Source organism: Sminthopsis crassicaudata, chromosome 1, assembly GCF_048593235.1.
Source record: "Sminthopsis crassicaudata isolate SCR6 chromosome 1, ASM4859323v1, whole genome shotgun sequence".
Classification (NCBI taxonomy): Eukaryota; Metazoa; Chordata; class Mammalia; order Dasyuromorphia; family Dasyuridae; genus Sminthopsis; species Sminthopsis crassicaudata.
The window spans coordinates 580,450,701-580,471,684 of NC_133617.1; the positions used below are offsets into that span (position 1 = coordinate 580,450,701).

Below are 20,984 nucleotides of genomic sequence, written 5' to 3' on the forward strand. Positions count from 1 at the left end.
TGTTATAGGATAATACTGAGGAGATACTATAGTAAGATACAAGTATATCTTTGAGCTTAGAATTTTAGTCCTTTCTATACGCTAAACAATTAAAGTAGATGAGTATTTGACTTCATCATGTTTGTTACTAGTAATATATGTGTATAATGTAGTAATATATGTATGTATAATGTAAAATATGTGTGTGTATGCATGTGCATATCTCCTTAAATGTTTCAAAATGTGTAAGAATGATTGGGCATTGATTCAGCAGTTTATGGGGCCAAGCCATATTCTATTAATTATTAAAGCTAAATGAGAACTATCTTCAGTTTTGTTTAAAGGAAACAATTTTGGTGCAAACAATTTCCACTGAGGAGAGTAATTTATAGCAACTTATTTTATATGTACTATTTTGAAATTAATCACTCAATGTATATAAATATATATATATATATATATATCATCCTGAAGTCTTCTGTTAATCTGGAAACTTTTAAATTATTTACTCTTGAATTAAAGACCAAGTGTTATGAATAGTGAATGAATAATGCCAAGTATAAAAATTAGGTTCTAATTTTCTACTTGTATATATCTCAAGATAGCAATTGGTCACCCTAAAATTGTAAATTCCCTAGTCTAAAAGCTTTCAAATTTGATTTGCTAATAATAGACATTATTTGAGCTAATTTTTATTATTTGAACTGGTTAATGGCAAAGTCAATTTAAAATCAATTTTGTGACATCTGTACAAGTGAACTGAACCAGGTTAAGAACTGCTCCGAAATCATACCCAAACCCTGAGATATTTCCAAAGAACCACAGGGACTTTGACTTTATTATTGTACTCTTTCTCTTTATGCCTTTATCTCTAAAGTCTACTTAAGAAAGAGAAGTGCCCCCTTTCATTTTGGCAAAGTACCTGTCCATCTTCCATTGTCTTTCCTCATAAGTCCCATATTCAGAAATTCTTGATGAAGTGTTTGTTCTATCAATTAGTGATTCAATGGGGAGGCTGACACACTTAATTGAATCAAATGGGGAAATGAGTAATGATTATTAATAACCAATGATTTGGAGATATCAAGAGTTCCTTACCCCTTTTTTAAGTCAAAGGAGGCAATTCTACCACCATAATAGTCTTTAGTTTAATAATGACCATCCTTTTATTAATAAAAATGCTTACCCAGAAACTACATCTCTCAAACTTTTTTAATTGCCACATAATTATGGTATGGGTATTATTTATTTTGCATTGATACACCATTATTAGTCTTAACCATTCAAGATATTTTATTAATAACCATTAAACAGATAAATAGCCAAAAATTTGGCTCATTTCTGTTCAAAAAATAGTGAACATGGAAAAGGGCAGAGAGTGTTCAAAATCTAAAAAGGTAATAAACAGTTCAATAGTTTGCTTGCCTTGAATATCTCTATCTCTGCAATTTTTAGATTCTCTTTCCAAAATATGAATCCCCAAATGGTAAAAAGTCATTGAATTTAATCAACATTATCTAAATATAGATTGAAGAAAGCTTTCCAACTAAACTTCAATACATCTTCTAATGATACAAAATTAAAACATAACCTAAACCATTCACATTCACCTAACAAAAGGTTCCTGTTCTAATGTATCTACTGCTGTCTAAACTACATGTGCATAATTTAAAACATCACTGATATTGTCAGCGTAATTAATGAGATTTGATATTTAAGATTATTTTCATTTCTAATAGAAAATGCTATAATAACTAAATTCCAATTCAAAGGTGAGAAACATTCTGCACTCCCTTGAATGAATTGGGCCATAAGAGGTGACTAATGACTATATGAGTCACAACATCATCTGTCTTACAAGCTTTTACAGGACAATGAAACCTTAAGCAGGGCCAGAGTGAAGGCTGAAGCTTCCAGCATAGTGCATAATTCTGGCATCAACGACATACTGCAGCCCCATTCATACTAAGGTCAGTCCCATTCTATAACTATAAGACATGGGGCAGGTGACCAAAAATCATAGAGGGACAAAGACAAAACCCTTTCTGGCTATGGGCCAGAAGAAAGAAAATTTCCTTTAGAAGTAAATTCATACCAAAGGATTAGAGAGATGATTTGAGAACCATGGGGGAAAAAAAATTTCTTTAACTAGTATTCCATAGCCAGGGCAGAGACCTAGGATTTCATTCTCTTGAATTTGTGTGATTTAATGGTGGAACAAGAAAGGCTATCCTACAAAACTGATTTGACAACTAGACTCAAAGACACTATTTAATCCCTAACACATGGGACATTGTCTCCATCTGACACAACCAAAAGATAACTCTAATGAAATCAAAGTTAAGGTCTTGAAATGAAGTACACAATTAATAATTTTAACATAGTACATGATTAGGGTGGAAACAAACTCCTTTAAGGCCCTTATAGCATTTCATCAATTCAAGTGTTAGGGACCACAATAAAATAATTTATAGCAAAATAACAAATTTAATATAATTTGTATAATTTGTTTACCCAACACCAAAGGACTATTGCTCCCATCACTGGGAGTATCAGATCATAACACAGAACACTGACTCTGGAATTGTGTGTGTGTGTGTGTGTGTGTGTGTGTGTGTGTGTGTGTGTGTGTGTGAGAGAGATTATACAGCAACACATATGCAAATGGATGCAAGAATAAATTTCTGTGATTAGAATTAGAAGCCAAAGTAACATGATTTATATACCTTTGACTAATATAATTTTATGGTCATGCTATCAGCCACTTAAAGATGATTGCCTTTTAAATTCTATTTTAGTGATATTTTAATTAGTTGTTGCCATTTTATGCATCCCTATCTTTTAAAAACTGCTTGAAATGAATTTTGCTTTTGAAGAGTAAGACTGAAATATTTTTATTTTGTATGAAAACGTCTTAGTATAAAAAGTACAAAAGATGATTTCTGTGATAATCAGTGGAAATTCTGCTACTTTCACAGCAGCCTTTGTATTTATCATATAGTTTTTTAAAAAGTAATGGCCATTTATCTCCACCTGCTAAAGATGAAATCATCTTTTTTTTTTTAAAGATGAAATTACACTGATTTGGTGATCCAAAATAGGAATGTGGTGGGTTTTAAAAAAATTATAGTGCAGAAAATGTCTAGAAAAAATTAAAAAGAATGGTTAATCTTGATTCCTATAAGAGGGAATGCATCATAAATAATCCCAACCTCAAATTTTGGAACAACAAATGTTTATCTTCTATCTCATGTGGTTTTTGTTAACTGCCATATTATAAGAAAACTACACCAATTTTTTACAAACAGGATTTTTATGACTGATATTTCTTCCTCCACTCAAGCTAACTTGGCTTTTTTCTTAATGGGTCCTTTGTACCCTTTGGCCTTTCTTCTTAAATTCCTCCTGTCTATTACTGGTACTTCAATTTCTACCTCCTCAGAACTGCTGTCCGCAGCCTTCTCAGTTGACTGGGTGAAATGATCCTGAGGCTCTGAAGATGCTTCAGACTGGTCTTCTGACTGATTCTTTTGTCCTGTATTTTGAATATCTTCAAGTTCAACCACCACTGGGGAACTCTGAGAAGGGGTTGTTGTGGTTGGGTTTTCCTGGGAATCAGGGACCATTTCTTCCCCCTGATCTTCCAATGAGGAAGTTGTTTTGGGTGACACATTTTCAGAAACAGATTCTTCTGATGCTTCACCTACCACAGAGTTTGAAAGACCATTATCTGATGTTTCTTCCTTTGGGGTTGTGGCAACACTATCAGAACCTTCCAAAAGGGGTTTCTTTCGTGGAGTTTGGAGAGATTTTTCTTCGGAGCTCTCTTTTTCATCATGTGGGCTTTTTTCCTTTGCCATTTTGGAATCAATTACCTCTGTGACCTAAAAAGCAAAACAAAACCAAAATTAGTCATTAAATAAGCGGATAAATTAATTAAGTGGATAAATAAGTGGAACTTTGACTTTTAGACCCTGGTGACTCTTAAAGAGAGAGCTAGGTTACAACAATTCTCCCCAAATCTTACCCTTCCTAAACTCTGAAACCTCAAACTGACCACCATCCTAATTTTCTCAAAAAACTTGTGACTCAGAGGATAACATGTAAATATAAGGGAAGGACTATGAAGATATAAAAAGGTATCTGTAAATGTAAGTTTCATAAAGAAATGTTATGAACCCCAAAACAAATCATTTATCTAAAGAATTCATAGGAATTTGTAGGTAGACTCAAGTTTAAATTTATCCTTTATATTTCCTATAAAGTAAAGATTTACTAAAGAATTACAACCACATGGCAGGAAGAACAACTATGGGATCGATAAACGGAAGTATGTATAGAATTGTACATACTACAATGCACAAGGATCAGTAACAAATGCCAAATATAAGCCAGCAAGTTGTACTGAATGAAAAATGTCTATTTCTATCTCTTTGCAAAATGTTGACTGAAACTGATTTAATGTTCAATTCATTGTCTTATACATAGTGACTTAAAAAAGATGCTCACATGCCAATAGAATTTGTAGGTTCCTTAAAGACTTTTTAACTTCTATCTTTTGTATTTCCTAGAAATCTAACCTTTTAAATGCCAATTGAACTGAAGTAAATTAATAGAATTCATCAAAAAGAAAGAAGAGAAAAGGGCAAGTGGGAGCCAGATTGTAGACAGTCTTAAGCGCCAAACTAATTAAGAGCCACTAAGGGTTTCAGATTAGGACAGTGACATCATCAGCTCCAATTCTTAGAAAGATTATTCTGGCAGCTGTATGAAGGACTGATTGGAGAGGAGATTCAGACCAGAAGTAGGGAGATCGATTAGGGGCTATTATATAGTAGCCCAGGCAAGAGGTAATAGGGTCTGATCTCTGATGATGGCTGCTCCATTGGAAGAAAGGGAAAGACATAAGAGATCTTGATCTTGTGAAGAAAGAATGGACAAGGATTATAACTGAAAAGGGATCACTATTATTTCCTGTTCGTTCTGAAAATGTTGAAACATCTACCCATCTATTTTCTTGGCCAACTGATGCTTTAAAAGTTAATATAAATTCTGAATCAAGCAAGAGCAACAGCATCAGAAACACATGATGGTCATGACCTCACTTCCTCATCAGGAAAGCAAAGTTATGTGTTTCCCCTACCTTATCTGGTGCAGTATCCTCAGGAGTCTTTGTAGATTCAACCGTGGGTGGAACAAGGAGGGTTCCAAATTCTTCACTGGAATGACCAGATGGCCATTTTGACTTTCCATCCAAAGCATCATGATCAGTGTCCTCTTCAGGTTTTAGTGAGGCCTTTATGGTGTCTTCCATTACCTCACCATTCAGGGGTTCTAATTCAGATTCCTGTGGCATTATTAATTTTTTTTAAGTGAAAGCATATATAATTACAGACTATCTTCCTAAAAATATGGAAGAACCATCCTGATAATTCAGTTTAAAATAAGCTGTTCTTGTTACATTTAATATTAATTAATCCATAAGATGGTCTTATGATATAACTAGGTAGAATTTTAAGCTCATTTTAAAAATGAGATTAAGGTCTTCAGAAAATCAAAGAGAAATACAGTCCAAAATGGGGACTGAAAATGACTCAAGGCAAATTTAACCTTATCTTGATGATGACAAGGAGCAAGATAATAACATGATAAAATTTTAGAAAACGTAGTCCATCATGTACATTGCTTTCAGATTAGAAGTCCAATTAGGATATTACAGTAAATCAACTACCAAGTGATAAAATACTAGAACAGAATGAGAATAGGAACAAAAATAAACATTTTTGAAAATAAAAGCTATAATAGAATTTAGCAAATGATGAAAACGGGAGAGGAAGTATAAAAAAGTACATATAGCAAAGTGTCAAGCCTAGTTAAGAAATGCAGAAACCAAGGATACCTAAGGCAAAATAAGAAGTTTAATTTAGGACATAAAATATCTATGAGGCAACTAAGAGTGAAATGGAAGGGGGGCCTGATTCAAAATAAGGGGCATAATAAAGTTCAGGACCCAGCGCTTCTACTCACTTAATCTTCTCAGGCCTCACTTTACTTATTTGTAAAATGAAGAGGTTCTAAACCAAAGGATCCCTTCCAGTTCTATGTCAAGATTGGAATATAGGTAAGGATTGGAGGCAAAGATTTGGAATCTATCCACAAAGAGCCAAGATCAAGCCAGAAGATGACACACATTTTTACAAATCAAGTCTTGGCAAATATCCACAGCCAAGAATAGCAAAAAGGTAACAGTTTAAAAGCTGGAAGAATGTAGAGAGGAAAAAGAACCACAAAGTATATTGTGCAAGGTAATTAAGGTAGCCCACACTTGAAAATTAAAGGCTGACTAGAGACCATTAGTTTAATCAAAATAGAAATCTAATATCACTTCAATAGAGTGGTGGGAATGGAAGGAGAAATACAAGGAGGAAAAGTGAAAGGGAAAAGTGGAAAACAAATCAGAGATTAGTAATGAGTACTAGGAAAAATAGATAATGGGGGGAAAGACAATCTAATTAAGAAAATAAACTTTTCCCAAAACATGGAGTCTTCAGCATGTAATAAAGAGGAAAAGAAGGTTGAAAAAAAAAAAAAAAAAAAAAAAACCAAACTGCAACATTTCCCCCATATGGAGTGTCCAGGTGGAAGAGTTAGCAGTAAGACTGACACTTTCTTCCTCTCAGCTTCCACTAGTAAGGGCAAATGGGGAACAGAAAGTAAGAGGGAAGAAACAATGAGAAGATATTGAAGATGACAAGCAAAGGTGAGATATTGAGGGGAGGTCATGCCAAAGAACTGGTAAGTGATTCTTGCTTTTTATAGCAATTAATCTTTTGTTTAATTATGTCCTTCCACCAAAATAAAGATACCAATGAAGGCTGAAAATGTTTGATGGCTACTATCTGCATTCTACAGAAAAGTTTCTTCCATAAAAATGTATGATTTTTAAAAAGCTTAGAAACAGGCTCTTCTAGAACACCTATTATATGCCAATATATTTCAGTAAATAGCAAATCACAAAACAATGTTTTATGGTCACATGTTATTGAAGTTCTTAGCCTCTTTAGGCAACGATAAGAATGGAAAAACTTACTTGTGAGTCATCTCAAAATTATTTTTCCTTTATGTTGACCCCAAGGTAAGCTATCTAGTTATGAATCTAAAACATGACAACATTTTCTTATAGAGAAATGACTTCCTTTTACAATAATAACCACTGTCATTTGCTATGAATATGTGCACCCACATATACCTGTATACTGTAGATGTACTAAATGTAAATGTACTAAAATGTATTTGATTTTTGATTAAAATTTTAAATGCTTTTGGCAATCTCACTATTCAAATAAATCCTATGGCAAATCTTATTAGATGTTGTATAATTATCTCCCCTCCCCCCAGTTATCTTTTGATTTCATTCAAATTAGTAAGGTACTGTGGGATTTTGGTTTTTTTCTTTTGCTTCAAATAAAGGAATCTCTATTTCTGCCCCCTTATTGTTTTAAAATTATTATATGTATGCATAATCAGAATAATATGTCTATATTATAACATTATATGGATATAATTTCAGTACACAGATAAACAATTGCAAACAGTAAAATTTTATGTTTATTTCTTCACTGTATTTTATCAAGAGGAACAAAATAATTTTGACTTTTATGTTGTAGTTTCATACCTCTTCGTCATCTTTCTTCTCTAGGACTGATTTACTCAACCCTTGTGCTTCTAGGATGTGTTGTTCTTCCTCAATTTTTTCCCGCTCAAAATCAACTGCACTCTCATCAGGTTCATCCTCAATTAACTCTTCTGAGCTCTCAGATGTATATGCAGTAGATTCCAGTCTGGGAAAGAAAGTTATTTTAGTTTTGTTCCTTTAGAGGTTTTCAGAGAGAGATCTTAAGACCTAGACATAAGAAATCAAGTAGTCCCATCCCCATTATCCCCAGAAATGGATGGATCCCCTTCTACAAAACTTCCCAAATGACTTGGAAATTAGTCATTATTCAACTACAATAACCTCCTTAACCTCTAGCAATAGGGGACTACCTACTGCAAAACAACTCATTACATTTTTTAAAGCTTCCCTATATAATTTTTCCTTTATCTAAATCAAACAAAATTTTGATCTCTGTAATATCTATACATTGGTTCTAGCTCTGGCCCAACCAACCAAATAGAAATCTTTCCTTAGAAAGTCTTCTTTATGTCAGATTCCTCATAGCAACAGGTCACAAAGTGGATACTCACCAACTGGGAAATAAATAGTATATTACTAAAAGAAACAAATGTGACATGTTGAAGATAATAGTGTATTTATTATTAGCTGGTACTAACTACATTAACTGGTACTAAATGAAGTAAAGAATAATAAGTGTTGTGATTAAAATAACAAAAATGAAAATAAAGTATATATATTCTTTTTTCAATATTCATTTTTGTAAGATTTATGTTCCAAATTCTTCCCTTCCTCCTTCCCAAGACAGCAAGTAATCTGATTTTAAACCTTTTCCCATATTTGTCATGTCATACAAGACCAAAAGGAAAGAAAAACCATGAGAAAAAAACAAAAAAGGTGGAAATATTGTGCTTCGATCCATAATCAGTCTCCATAGTTTTCTCTATATATATAGATGGCATCTTTCTATCCCATATAATGACCTTATCTAGACCTCTCAAACAAGATGGCAAAATATAATCCTTTTGTTCAGACAGAAAGAGAGGAAGGAGGAATATTACGGATGCAGAATGATATATTGACAGACTTGGTCTATACTGATGGATTTTGCTTAAATAATTTCCTATGTTAAAAAGGAGGGTTCAATATGTGTGGAAGGTGTGTGTAGGAAGGGACGGGGATATGTGCACAAGACACAATTTATTCAAGATCCATCCTTTCAGGCTTGGAGAGACTTGCATGAACTGATGCTGAGTGAAATGAGTAGAACCAGAAGATCACTGCACACTTTAACAACAATGTTGTATGAGGATGTATTCTGATGGAAGTGGATATCTTCAACATAGAGAAGAACTAATCCAATTCCAATTGATCAATGATGGACAGAATCAACTACATCCAGAAAAGGAACACTGGGAAGTGAATGTAAATTGTTAGCACTACTGTCTACCAGGTTACTTATACCTTCGGAATCCAATACTTAACGTGCAACAAGATAATTGGACTTATATACATATATTGTATCTAGGTTATACTGTAACACATGTAAAATGTATGGGATTGCCTGTCATTGGGGGGAGGGAGTAGAAAGAGGGAGGGGAAAATTTGGAAAAATGAATACAAGGGATAATGTTATAAAAAAATTACTCATGCATATATACTGTCAATAAAAAATTTATAATTATAAAAAAAAAAAAAAAAAGATCCATCCTTTCTTTGCTTAGTGCTCAGTAAGTTCAACAACTTAATAAAAAAAAAAAAATTATGGAACACATACACTGCCTGGCAGGCACTGTTTTTTCTCAATTGAGTGATAATTTTGATGGAAGGAATAGGATCTATTTGGATGAGAGGTTTACTTGCATAAAAAAGGAGAATGCTTAGTCATTTGTTAATAGTTTTTGACCATCGCTGACTCACCCACTCATTTTAAGTAACACGGGCTGTTACCATATCTCCCCATTCTATGTAGCAATGGTGTAGGATATAAAGTACTCTAAATGACAAAATCTGAGGATTTTCACAAAAGACCATAAATGTGATTAAACTGCCTGTCTGAGAGAATAAGTGTTCTCAGTTCTCTAGTTTTTTGCTTTTAGACCTGTTCTGTTATATTAATAACTGTTCCAAAATTATGATGTCCACAAATTGACACAATACTCTAGATGAGATAAGAACAAAGTCCTCTGGAGTTTTACCCTTCTCCATTCACACTTAATCCAACAGCACAGATCTTAGAATTAGATTGGCAAGGGGGCAACTAGAAGGTGCAGTGGATAGAGCACCAGCCCTGAAGTCAGGAGGACCTGAATTCAAATCTGGTCTCAGACACTTAACAAGTCCTAGCTATGTGACCCTGGACAAGTCACTTAACCCCAAATGCCTCAGCCAAAAAAAAAAATCAGATCGGCACACAGCACTGAAATGCATTGTTAACTTATGTAACTTCCATTTTCACACATGTACACACATATACATACATATGTATGAATATTATGAAAATTTGAGCATTTAAGAACACACACACATATATGCATATACATATCTATGCACACGTTTGTATATGTTTACAGATACTCTTAAAGGCTAAAATTTTCTTAATATTCACATATACATATGCAAAATTATTGACTGCTTTCATAATAAAGTACAGAAACATTTTTTGAAAATCTGAATATATCATAAGTAGAGGATTTTGAGAATTAAAAGGAATCCTACAAAAGTGATTCACTGAAGTAGAAAAATAGGTCCATAGGCAAGATAAATGGAAATCAACATTTTAAAAAAGTAGCCAACTTTCTTTTCTATCAAAGTATACATTATTAGTAAAGATTAAAGAAATGAGAACAAAATGGTTCATGGATTAAGGAGTAATAGATCACAAAAACATATTGTGATGTATAAGTATAATAGAATATTACTATACAGTAAAAAAAAAATGAAAAATAATTCAGAAGCATAAAAACACTATATGAACTGATGCAAAGTTGAAAACTAAGAAACCAATTCATAATGACAACAGTGTAAATGGAAAGAACAAAGCAAAAGCAAACTCAAAATGAATTCTATGAGATTATAATAATCATGTTTATTCCCAAAGAAGAAATGAGAAAAGGTTACTTTTTGTTCTTTGCAGAGGTTGGGAGAAAAGGGTGGGACAGATGGACTGTAGGTGTGGGAAAACTGAGTAGACTATCAGATTTGGGTAATATTGTTAATTTTGTTGAACTCCTCTTTTTCTGTTGCTTCTTAAATCTTCATTACAATGGATGGCTCCCTGAATAGAGAATGAGGAGGGATATAAATGTAAAGGGAAGAAGTATGTTCTCATCTCTCTTCTTTGTGGTTAAGTTTGGCCATTATAATTGTGAAGGGATTTTTTGGGGGGAGAGAGAAGGCAATCAAAGTATAAGCCCAATGTCACACAACTAGTAAGTGCCTGAGGCCAAATTTGAACTCAAATTCTCTTGAGGACTACTTCATCCACTTAGCTGTTCCTTGGCCATTATAATTTTGAACCATTCAATTGCAATGCTTTGGTTATTATTGTTCTTTCCATTTATATTGTTTTAATTCTATATGTTGTTTTTCTAGTTTTGCTAACTTCACTTCAATCAGTTCATATCATCAACCTGCTCCAATATTCTATATGTTCATCATTTCTTAAAGCATAGTAACATTCAATGGATAAATATAATGATATTTATGTCTCCTAACTTGTTTTAAGTATTTATTTTTCGATTGATAGATGCCTACTTTGTTTTCAGTTCTCTACTACAACAAGGGCTGCACTAAGTATTTTGATATATAAGGAAACTTTCTTTTCATTTATTGAATTCCTTGGGCATATATACACAAGTAAAACTGCTGGATGGACATTTAAAAGATTTTCTTCACTTTATTCTGAATCACTTTCCAGAAAGTTTGGACCAATTTACAACTTTACCTGTGATTTCAATTTACTTATTGTTTCATAGGCAATCAGCCATTCTTGTCATTTTTGTTATTTGTGACAATTTCCTGGGTACAACTTCAAATTAGTTTTGATAGTAGTATATTTGGTTATATACTAGTAGTATCACTAAGTAAGTAGTATCACTAAGAGAAATGCTAATCAAAACTAATAGTTTATAATATGAACCATTTGTATCCATTGACTTTTTGGGAAGTAGATTAGGTTTTATATTACTTTTTATTTTAGATACTATATACTAAATGATATTCTAGTATTTCCCTCATTAGACTGTGAGTTTTCTAAGAGTATAAATTTTTTTGCCTCTTTTTGTATACCTCAGTATTTAGCACAAACATAAAGCTTGGCATACATGTTTATTGACTTAAGCTGCAGCATTTTGTAAAATATTTTCAAAACTGTAAATTCTTTATGGAAAGGAATTTTGGTAAGAATTCCCCTTCCCAAGGATGGGTCTGCTTTACAAACTGATATCACTGGACATTTGTGAGATGAAGGGATAGCCCCAGTGTTACTAACATCTGTCAAAGGTAGGACTTGGATTCAGTTCTTGAAAAGATCATCTATCTACTTTGGTCCATCCTATAATATATAATCAAAGTGTATGGTTGGTCCTTTACCTGCTTATTGGAGTCACAGATGAAGGCTGAGGAGTGTTTTCATCCACATCTTGGAGAGGGCTAATTTCTGAATCATGAAATCTCTTTCCAATCTTTGGCCGCTTCAAATGACTGCTTCTCGTTTGAGTGTTAATAGGTGTTTTATCAAGTCCTAAAAGACAATAAGCCTATCCTAAAGTAGATATCTAGGATGACACACTTCCAGAATACACTGACATACAGGAAGTAGATTTTGTTTATTTATCGACATTTTTCATGTTCCTTACTCATTTATGCTCATTTAGTTACTCAAAAGTAACAAAGACAATTCTGTCAATAATAATAATCTACCTTATATGGACAATGCTTCATCATTTCCAATTTTTAAAAAAAATCAGATTTGATTGATGTTTTTTATATCACCCTAGTTATCCCAAATATCCTTCCTCCTCCTCCTCCCAGAGAGCCATCCCATGTGACAAATAGTAATTTTTTTAAAGAAAGAAATTTTTTTTAATTTTTTAAAGAAAGAAAAATTAGCACAACTGGTTGATCACCAATATGCTTTTAAATTTCATTTCATTATTTGGGATCCCTAAGTTAGGGGATTACTAGGATAAGTATTTATTTTACCAAAGAGGAAACAGATGCTCAGGAATTAATTCAATGACCCAAATTCACATTCACTGCTTTAGCGATACAAACACAAATGAAAGAACATCTAGGTTTTAAGAAGAGATGGAGAGATGCTAAGTATACAGGAGGGTCTTAAACATTTGGCAACTGATTGACCAGCAATATTTCTTACCTTCAGATGTACTTGCATTGGTGTCTGAGATACCTTTTCCTCTTACAGGATCAACCTAAAACAAGAGTGGTAGATTAGATTTCAAAGTTTTTTACTTAGATTTTCTGTTATTGAGTAACATGAACTTCTCCAAAGTCAAAGTCTAAACTATTAAAACTATTATGTGTACCTTTAAGATTCAGTACAATTGCACATCAACTTGGGTTTTCTAAGACATACATGATTTCAAAGATTATGATATTGTGTTGACTTTTAATATACATTTTATCTATTCATTGTGCTCTGAAATCTTTTTCTTCCTACAACATGTATATCCACATTCCCACTTCTAATAATCTTAAATTGGATTGTTAGTGTATTTCAAAAAACTATAAGGAAGTCTTTTTTTTTTTTTTTTCAAATTAAGCACAAAATGACTAGGAAAGCTAAGTGTACCCTAATCAAAAATTTAGCAAAATTTTAAGGAATGTTTCCAAAGGAGCTTTTATGTTTATAAACCAAAACAGCATGTTCAATGTCAGTTATATAAACATATGGCCAAATACCATATAACAAAGCCATAGTAGATATTGAATCCCTAATTGACTCATAATATTTAAGGAATAATAACTGTAACCTTCTATTTTGATTAGAGCAATTTGAAGCACAGACGGATACAAAAAGACTCTACAGGGGACAGAAATAAAAGAATTTATCATTACTTACAAATTTCAAATAACAAGATGGGATAAATTCATAGAATCTCAGAAGATGGGAAAAAATTTTCTCAAAGTTTAGCAAGTCCAACCCATATCAAAAGAAAAACCCACCCTACAACTTTTATAGTAAGTTTGGTTTTCAAGACTATTAATAAAAAGAATGTAACTATGACCATGGGTACCTACTGCAAATGAAAATTAGTCCCTCTTATTGTAGAGAATGTTAATTTGGTTTACTCACTTTTCTTAAAGCAAAGAATGTTTATATTCTTCAATTCTACTTTTTTTTCCTTAGAATAAGTTGTAAGCTCACTATCATTTCTGAACAGCTCAGCAGTGATAGATGAAAATCTATTGAATTTGTTATGCTTTCCCATTTTTACAGGAGATATAATATATCCAGCAAGCAATTGCTGGATATATTATACAACATTCACAACTATAATAAACTAAATTGAGTGCTTTTTTTTTTTTTTTTGGGGGGGGGGGGAAAGCATTGTTTTACACAGACATACAAATCTTACTTTTAGAAACAAATATGTACACCCACAATTACCTGCATTTCCTTAGGCAGGTTGTCTCCACATCCTACTTCACATTCTCGAGTAGGTGTAGAGTCACAGTCTTCATATGTTAGTTTTCTCACTTCATTTGGAGAAGCCTCTGCGCTTAGAAGAATTTTTAAAAAAAGAAAAGCAAGCCCACTTAACATATTTGGTTATAAGATCACCATTACAACCATTTGTAATATTACATATAACATTTGGTTATAAAAACTACCCTCAGGAGTCCTTTTCTTCTAAGGAAGTTAAAAAAAAAAAAAAAAAAAAAGATTCTTAAGTAGGTATTCTGTATTTTGTGAATTCTAGGAGAATTCATGAATTTCATAGGGACTTGTGCCCTTGGATCCTAGATGACCACTGCATATTTATTATATGTTCTTTCTCTACCAATTCCTAATTAGCCTACTAAGTAATTGAAAAGATGAACAAAGCCCTTGGATCAATAAAAATGATTATTAGTAGCCTAAATAAGAACAGTCAAACTTTAGAATAACTTTATAGTATTTTCTATTGTACGTATTGTGTTGCACATGTGTATTATTATCAGTGGATATTCACTTTCTAAACTAGAATGGGATTATAATCAACTTATAAAAATTCTTACCTGCACATCTGAATGCTTCTCTCTGTAATGCACTGGTGATGGGTATTCTCTGATGCCACTGTCCAGTTCCTTCAATCTCCCAAAGAAGATCATGATCTCCTGGGTACTTCTCAAAATACTGTCTACAAGCTACAAAATACGTATGTAATGGGTTTTCTTTTCTTTTTAAAAAAAATCCAGACACTTAAAAACAAAACTTGGGAGAGTTTTATGCTACTGAAAATTAGAAAAAAAATTAAAATTAAAAATGTGAATGATTACCCTTGAATGAATAATGATTTCAACAAGACAGGCAAGTGCAAATGGAAGTATGCCATAGTAGAAAGAACAATAGAATTGGAATTGGCAAATGATAATATTTATTGGATCAACTTTTAATGTACACTGAAATTAAATTGGTTATGTATCATTTTTTATTAATCCTATTTACAATATTGACTTTGTCTTGTAACTGCCTCAAGTCATTGTTCTTTGTCTCTGAACTTAACTCATTACAGACCAGCTGAATTTCTGAACTAAGTTTAAAAATCCAGTTCTCTTTATTTATCACTATTCAATTCTTACCCAAGAAATCTCCTATTCTGGGTAAATTCAGGTATACACAGGGAGTCTGTTCTATTATCTTTACAATACTAAGTTACCCTTCACAGATGTATTATTTTCTATCCATAAAAGGCTAGTCCACTATTTAAACTTGCAGGTGAACTCAAGTAATAAAGACTTCTCAATCAGAAGAGGGAAGAAATGGGCTGTTACTAGTCTCTCAGTCCCAATTTTTCCCCCTCTTTTTTTTTTAATTGTTTTTAGTTTTTTTCTAGTTATACATGTATGTTAACTTTTAAAATACACATTTCTTTATGAATCATGTTGGGAGAGAAAAATAAGAACAAAGCGAAAAAAAAAACCGAGAGAAAAAAAACTAAAAAGAAGTGAACATAGCATGTGTTGATTTATTCAATCTTCATAACTCTTTTTCTGGATGTAGATGGCATTTTCTATCCAAAGTTTATTGAGATTGCCTTGGATCACTGAACCATGGAGAAGAACTAAGTCTTTTACATTTGATCATGACTCATTACCAACTTCTAACCAAGCATATTGTTCTCCATGTCAGCCATGATACCAAAGGCAAATTTGGAGAGCATAGAATAGTTTACCTGTGAGATCTATACATAAAGGAAGAATTTCTGAGTAAATGAGATCTAGAGAGATAAAAGTTTTGATGATATGAAATTAAAATTGCATAAAAAAATCCCAATAAAAAAAAAAATCCCAATGCAACCAACATTAGAAGAAAAAACAGTAAATTGGGGGAAGGTGTTTTTTTTAAAAAAACCAACAGATATATTTATTTCATACTATGGTGTGATCCATACTCAGTTCCCACAGTCCTATCGCTGGTTACAGATCATTACAAGACCATTGGAAGTGGCCTGAATCATCTCACATCCAACAATTGATCCATCAATCATCATGTAATCTTGATGTTGCCATGTATAATGATCTCCTGTTTTAGTTATTTCACTTAGCATCAGTTCATGTAGTCTCTCCAGGCCTCTCTGAAATCATCCTATTGATTATTTTTTACAGAACAATAATATTGAATAGCATTCATATGCCATAATTTATTCTCCATTCTCCAAATGTCATCTACTCAGTTTCTAGTTTCTTGCCACTACAGAAAGAGCTGCCACAAAATTTTTACACATATGAGTCCCTTTCCTTCTTTTATGAACTCTTTGGGATACAAGCCCAGAAGAAATAGTGCTGGATCAAAGGGTATGCACAGTTTTGATAGCTCTTTGGGCATAGTCCCAAATTGCTCTCCCACATGGTTGGATCGGTTCACAACTCTACTAGATGTGTGGTAATACAACAATGCATTAGTATCCCAGTTTTCCCACATTCCCTCCAACATTCATTAATATGTTTTTCTATCATCTTAGTCAATCTGAGAGGTATATAATGGTACCTCAGAGTTATCTTAATTTGCATTTCTCTGATCAATAGTGATTTAAAACACCTTTTCATATGACTAAAAATGGTTTTGATTTCTTTATCTGAAAACGTTCTGTTCATATCCTTTGATCATTTATCAACTTGAGAAAGGCTTGAATTCTTATGAGTCAGTTCTCTCTATATTTTAGAAATGAGGCTTTTATCAGAACGTTTGAATGTAAAAATTTTCCCCTAGTTTATTGCTTCCCCTCTAATCTTGTTTGCATTTGTTTTATTTATACAAAAACCTTTTAACTTAATATTAATACAAAATTATCCATTTTGTATTCAATAATGTAACCCAGTTCTTTGATCACAAATCCCTTGGATCTGAGTGGTAAACAATCCTTTGTTCTTTGAATTTGCTTATAATATCACTCTTTCACGTATAAATCATGAACTCATTTCGACCTTATCTTATTGGCATTGGGTGTTAGTTGTGGGCCAATGCCTAGTTTCTGCCATACTGATTTCCAATTTGGGGGGAAAGTCTTTATAGCACATACCTGATAAAGGCCTCATTTCTCAAACATACAGAGAACTAAGTCAAATTTATGAGAACACAAGTCATTCCCTAATTGATAAATAGTTAAAGGATATGACTAGGCCATTTTTCAGATGAAATAAGCAAAGCTCTCTACAGTCATATGAAAAAGTATTAAATCATTACTGATTTAATCACCAGAGAAAGAACTGATGGAGTCTGAATTCAGAATGATATATACTATCTTTCGCTTTATTTTTTATGTTGGGTTTTTTTTAAATCTGTTTTGTTCTTTCACATCATGACTAATATAGAAATGTGTTAGAATATAGAATAACTGTACTAGTATAACCTAAATCAAATCATTTCCTATCTCAAGGAAGGAGGAGAATGATAATTTGGAAATTACAATTAAAAAAAAAAAAGGGTGTTAAAAATTATTTTTAAATACAATTGGGAATAAAATATTTTTAAAATAAGACAGCAGCTTACAAACCAACTTAATTCAATTTATGATTTTTTATTTATTAGGATTCTTTGAATTTATGAATTATTACACTGCTGGAAAGAAATCAAGATTAGGATGGTTAGGGGCTAAGCAAGAAATTGTAATATAAGGAAAAGTAACAGAAGCACTGAACTATCTCCTAATTTTGTCACTGGGAGTAGGATTACTGTAGGAAGAAGTTTAGAGCATCTGTTGCTCATCAGAGCACCAGATGTCATCCCAAAGGGTAACAGAGTTTGGGATAGGCATTCCACTCTTGATCCTGTCAAGCCTAAGTTGCTGTGCCCTGTCTCTTCTAAAAGCAACTAGATGAATGCCTTAGGGTAAAAATGTTTCCAATAGAAAAATGTTTCAGGATAATGCATTTCTGACATTATAGTGGAAGTCAATGAAAAAAAAAGTCTTATTTTTATAGGCCTTACTTTATAAATTATCCTTGTAGAAGGCCAGTGAACCTAAAAGGCTGTTTTAAAATATGATAACAACATGCTAGGGAAATAAATTAAGCTTTGAGTTTTCAAAAAAAAACCTAGCATGGCATTATTTATTTACATATTATATATATATGAGAAATTTAAATTCTAATTCTAAATGTTAAAATTGGTATAAAATTAAGATTTTAAGAGATGCTCTCATTGTATAAAAATTTCCAGAACACAGTAAAAAAAAAAAAAAAAAAAAAAGAAGAAGAAGAAAAGAAAGAAAGAAAAAATACATTTACCTGTATGCATAAAAGAAGATAGGGGAAAGCGTAAACCAAGTTTTTCTTCTGTAAAAGAATCAACAAAGTCTTCTAGCATCAGTAGCCCCAACTCTTTTCCACGATATTTCTTTCTTACAAACATTGTGTCAAGCACTGGAAGCTGGTAACTTTGAGTAAGATAGGAGGTGCACATGCTTCCTGCAATCATGAAAATTTATCACTTTAAAAAAACAGTTTAAAGCAAAAATACACATTTAATATAAATTTTAACATAGGGGTTTTAGTTTAACCCCAATGAATCAGAAAATTAAGCAAAGCAATCAACTGTTGTTCAAAAGCTATTTGGCATGTTTGCTAAATAGTGATTACTTTCTTTACTAAAAAGTCTAACTTGCCAGAATTAAGGAACTGTGTAGGTACATGAGGGGAGGATTGTAGAACTGTGTAGCTGCATGAAGGGAGGATGGCTACAAAGTAGTTCACAGATCCAGTTATAACAAAAATCGATTTAGGAGACAGTATCCAGACCTCATAGAACAAGAGTTATAATAGGAAACAAGGTATTGTCACGAGGGGATAAAAACAGAAAAAAAGAGTGGCAATGAGAAATTCATGGAAGAGGATCTCTGAAGTGGTAGGGCCAAGAAAAGGACAGAGACAAAAGAAAAATGGAGACTAGAGTTGTATTATTCAATGGGACCAATGATTATAGAAATTATAAGGAGATAATTCTTATGATTAACTAGAAAGGTAGGCTGACTTATTCTGAATAAACAGAAACATGAGAGACTTGAACCCAGGTATAGCCTTGGACTCATTCCAAATTGGTCATAGTTGCTTTGTTCAAAGTTACCTATTTATAATACAGCCAGTCTTTCAATTTCCAGGGGAATTTCTCTTCAGCAATAAAAGTCCAAACTTAACACCAAAATCAAGACATTTTGATAGACATCATAAATTTTTAAAAATATCTTCTGTAGCATAAAAAACTATTACAACCAAAACAATTGCAAAAAATTTACCTTCCCAGCCATTAAGACTGTGTTCCACAAATAACTTGTATATTCTCTTACTTGCCTCCTTTTGCATTTATTCCAAAATAAGGCAAATATTTGATATATGCAGCTTAAAAAGATTTGTTTAAATAAATAATATATGGAAATGGAAAATGGAAATATAATGAAGGGAAAAGTTTCCATTTAATAGAGTATAGAATTCTATCTAAATGCTGTTGATATTACTGTCTCTCATTGAAATTCAGACAGTAAACAACTAAATTTAAAATTTAATTTTAAATTTTAAATTTAAGTTTAAAAGAAAAGTTTTAAAACTTGCTGATGAAAAAAAAAAAAAAAGTTCCTTATCCTCCATTCTGTGGATTAGTTGGGGGGGAAAAAACTATACTCTTAGCAAGTACTAAATAAAATAGCTTCATTTAGAATTCAAGTGAATAATTAAATAAAAATCACATATTTTTATTAATAGAGCAACCTGCTTTGGTAAATATAAATAATATATTTGAAAATACTCACCTGTAGGTTTAACTGAATAAAATCCAATAGCTTCACCTTTCTTCCACAAAATTTTAGCGTAATCTGTACTACTGTGGCATAGGAATGGGACCTCATTTCTTTCCATTTCCTGTTTTCTATAAATAATTCGATTTAAAACATACAGTACCACTCTCTCCCCAAGAGTGCTCACCTAAAAGAAAGAGTCAAACATCAATTCTAGCAGACTGAATGTGGCTACTCACCTTGTTCCTGGCTCCTACTTCTTGGAATTCATATCATAAACAAGGGCTCACAATAAATGTTTACATACATCATCAGGTGTGGTCATTATGTCACTAACTTTCTTTGTAATAAGGAAGGGTTAATTTTCAAACGATGATTTTGGGAAGACCTATCTAAAAATAGTTGTTCTATATTTTTAAAAGGATATTAACTCATTTTTAAAAATACATTTCATTAAACTACAAATACATCATCTATTCTAAATACCACCTACTTTAATAGACTGATAGGCACCAATCATATTTAGATCCAAGAAAAAAGTTTATCCTAAAGTATGCTCCACTTCTTCTTTAACAGCCAAGGTCTTCATCCACCTTCCTCTCCAGAGGTCCCTACATTAGTTGTCCTTGATGCCCTTTATACTACCATTCCAAAACAAAAATTTTATGTGCCAATCCATGAAGGCATGTATGTCTGCCATCTTACCAAAGTAAGAACTCATTTCAAATTAACTCATGTTGGCATAAATGCTACTATGAACAGATGAGACAGTTTGACCTCCCCATTTACATCACAGTGGCCTGAAGAGGCCATTAGTGCCATTCTTAACATCTAATGCAAAGAAGAGATTCTAACATTCAGTTTAGATGATGGTG

At 32.5% G+C, this 20,984-nt stretch overlaps 1 protein-coding gene across 5 annotated transcripts in view; it reads right to left on the bottom strand.

Moving 5' to 3' along the window:
* Nucleotides 1-1,248: 1,248 nt before the first annotated feature.
* The window catches only part of FAM169A (family with sequence similarity 169 member A), a 68,253-nt gene continuing 48,517 nt past the window's right edge, over nucleotides 1,249-20,984 (bottom strand). For all 5 annotated transcript variants that reach the window (XM_074282281.1, XM_074282280.1, XM_074282283.1 and 2 more), the window contains exons 5-13: nucleotides 20,125-20,296; nucleotides 18,611-18,790; nucleotides 14,900-15,028; nucleotides 14,289-14,395; nucleotides 13,035-13,089; nucleotides 12,248-12,398; nucleotides 7,655-7,820; nucleotides 5,123-5,326; nucleotides 1,249-3,863 (exon numbers count right to left, since the gene is read on the bottom strand). In XM_074282281.1, coding sequence (XP_074138382.1) covers nucleotides 3,318-3,863; nucleotides 5,123-5,326; nucleotides 7,655-7,820; nucleotides 12,248-12,398; nucleotides 13,035-13,089; nucleotides 14,289-14,395; nucleotides 14,900-15,028; nucleotides 18,611-18,790; nucleotides 20,125-20,296 — 1,710 coding nt within the window. In that variant the 3' untranslated portion in view covers nucleotides 1,249-3,317. The remainder of the gene's footprint in view (nucleotides 3,864-5,122; nucleotides 5,327-7,654; nucleotides 7,821-12,247; nucleotides 12,399-13,034; nucleotides 13,090-14,288; nucleotides 14,396-14,899; nucleotides 15,029-18,610; nucleotides 18,791-20,124; nucleotides 20,297-20,984) is intronic.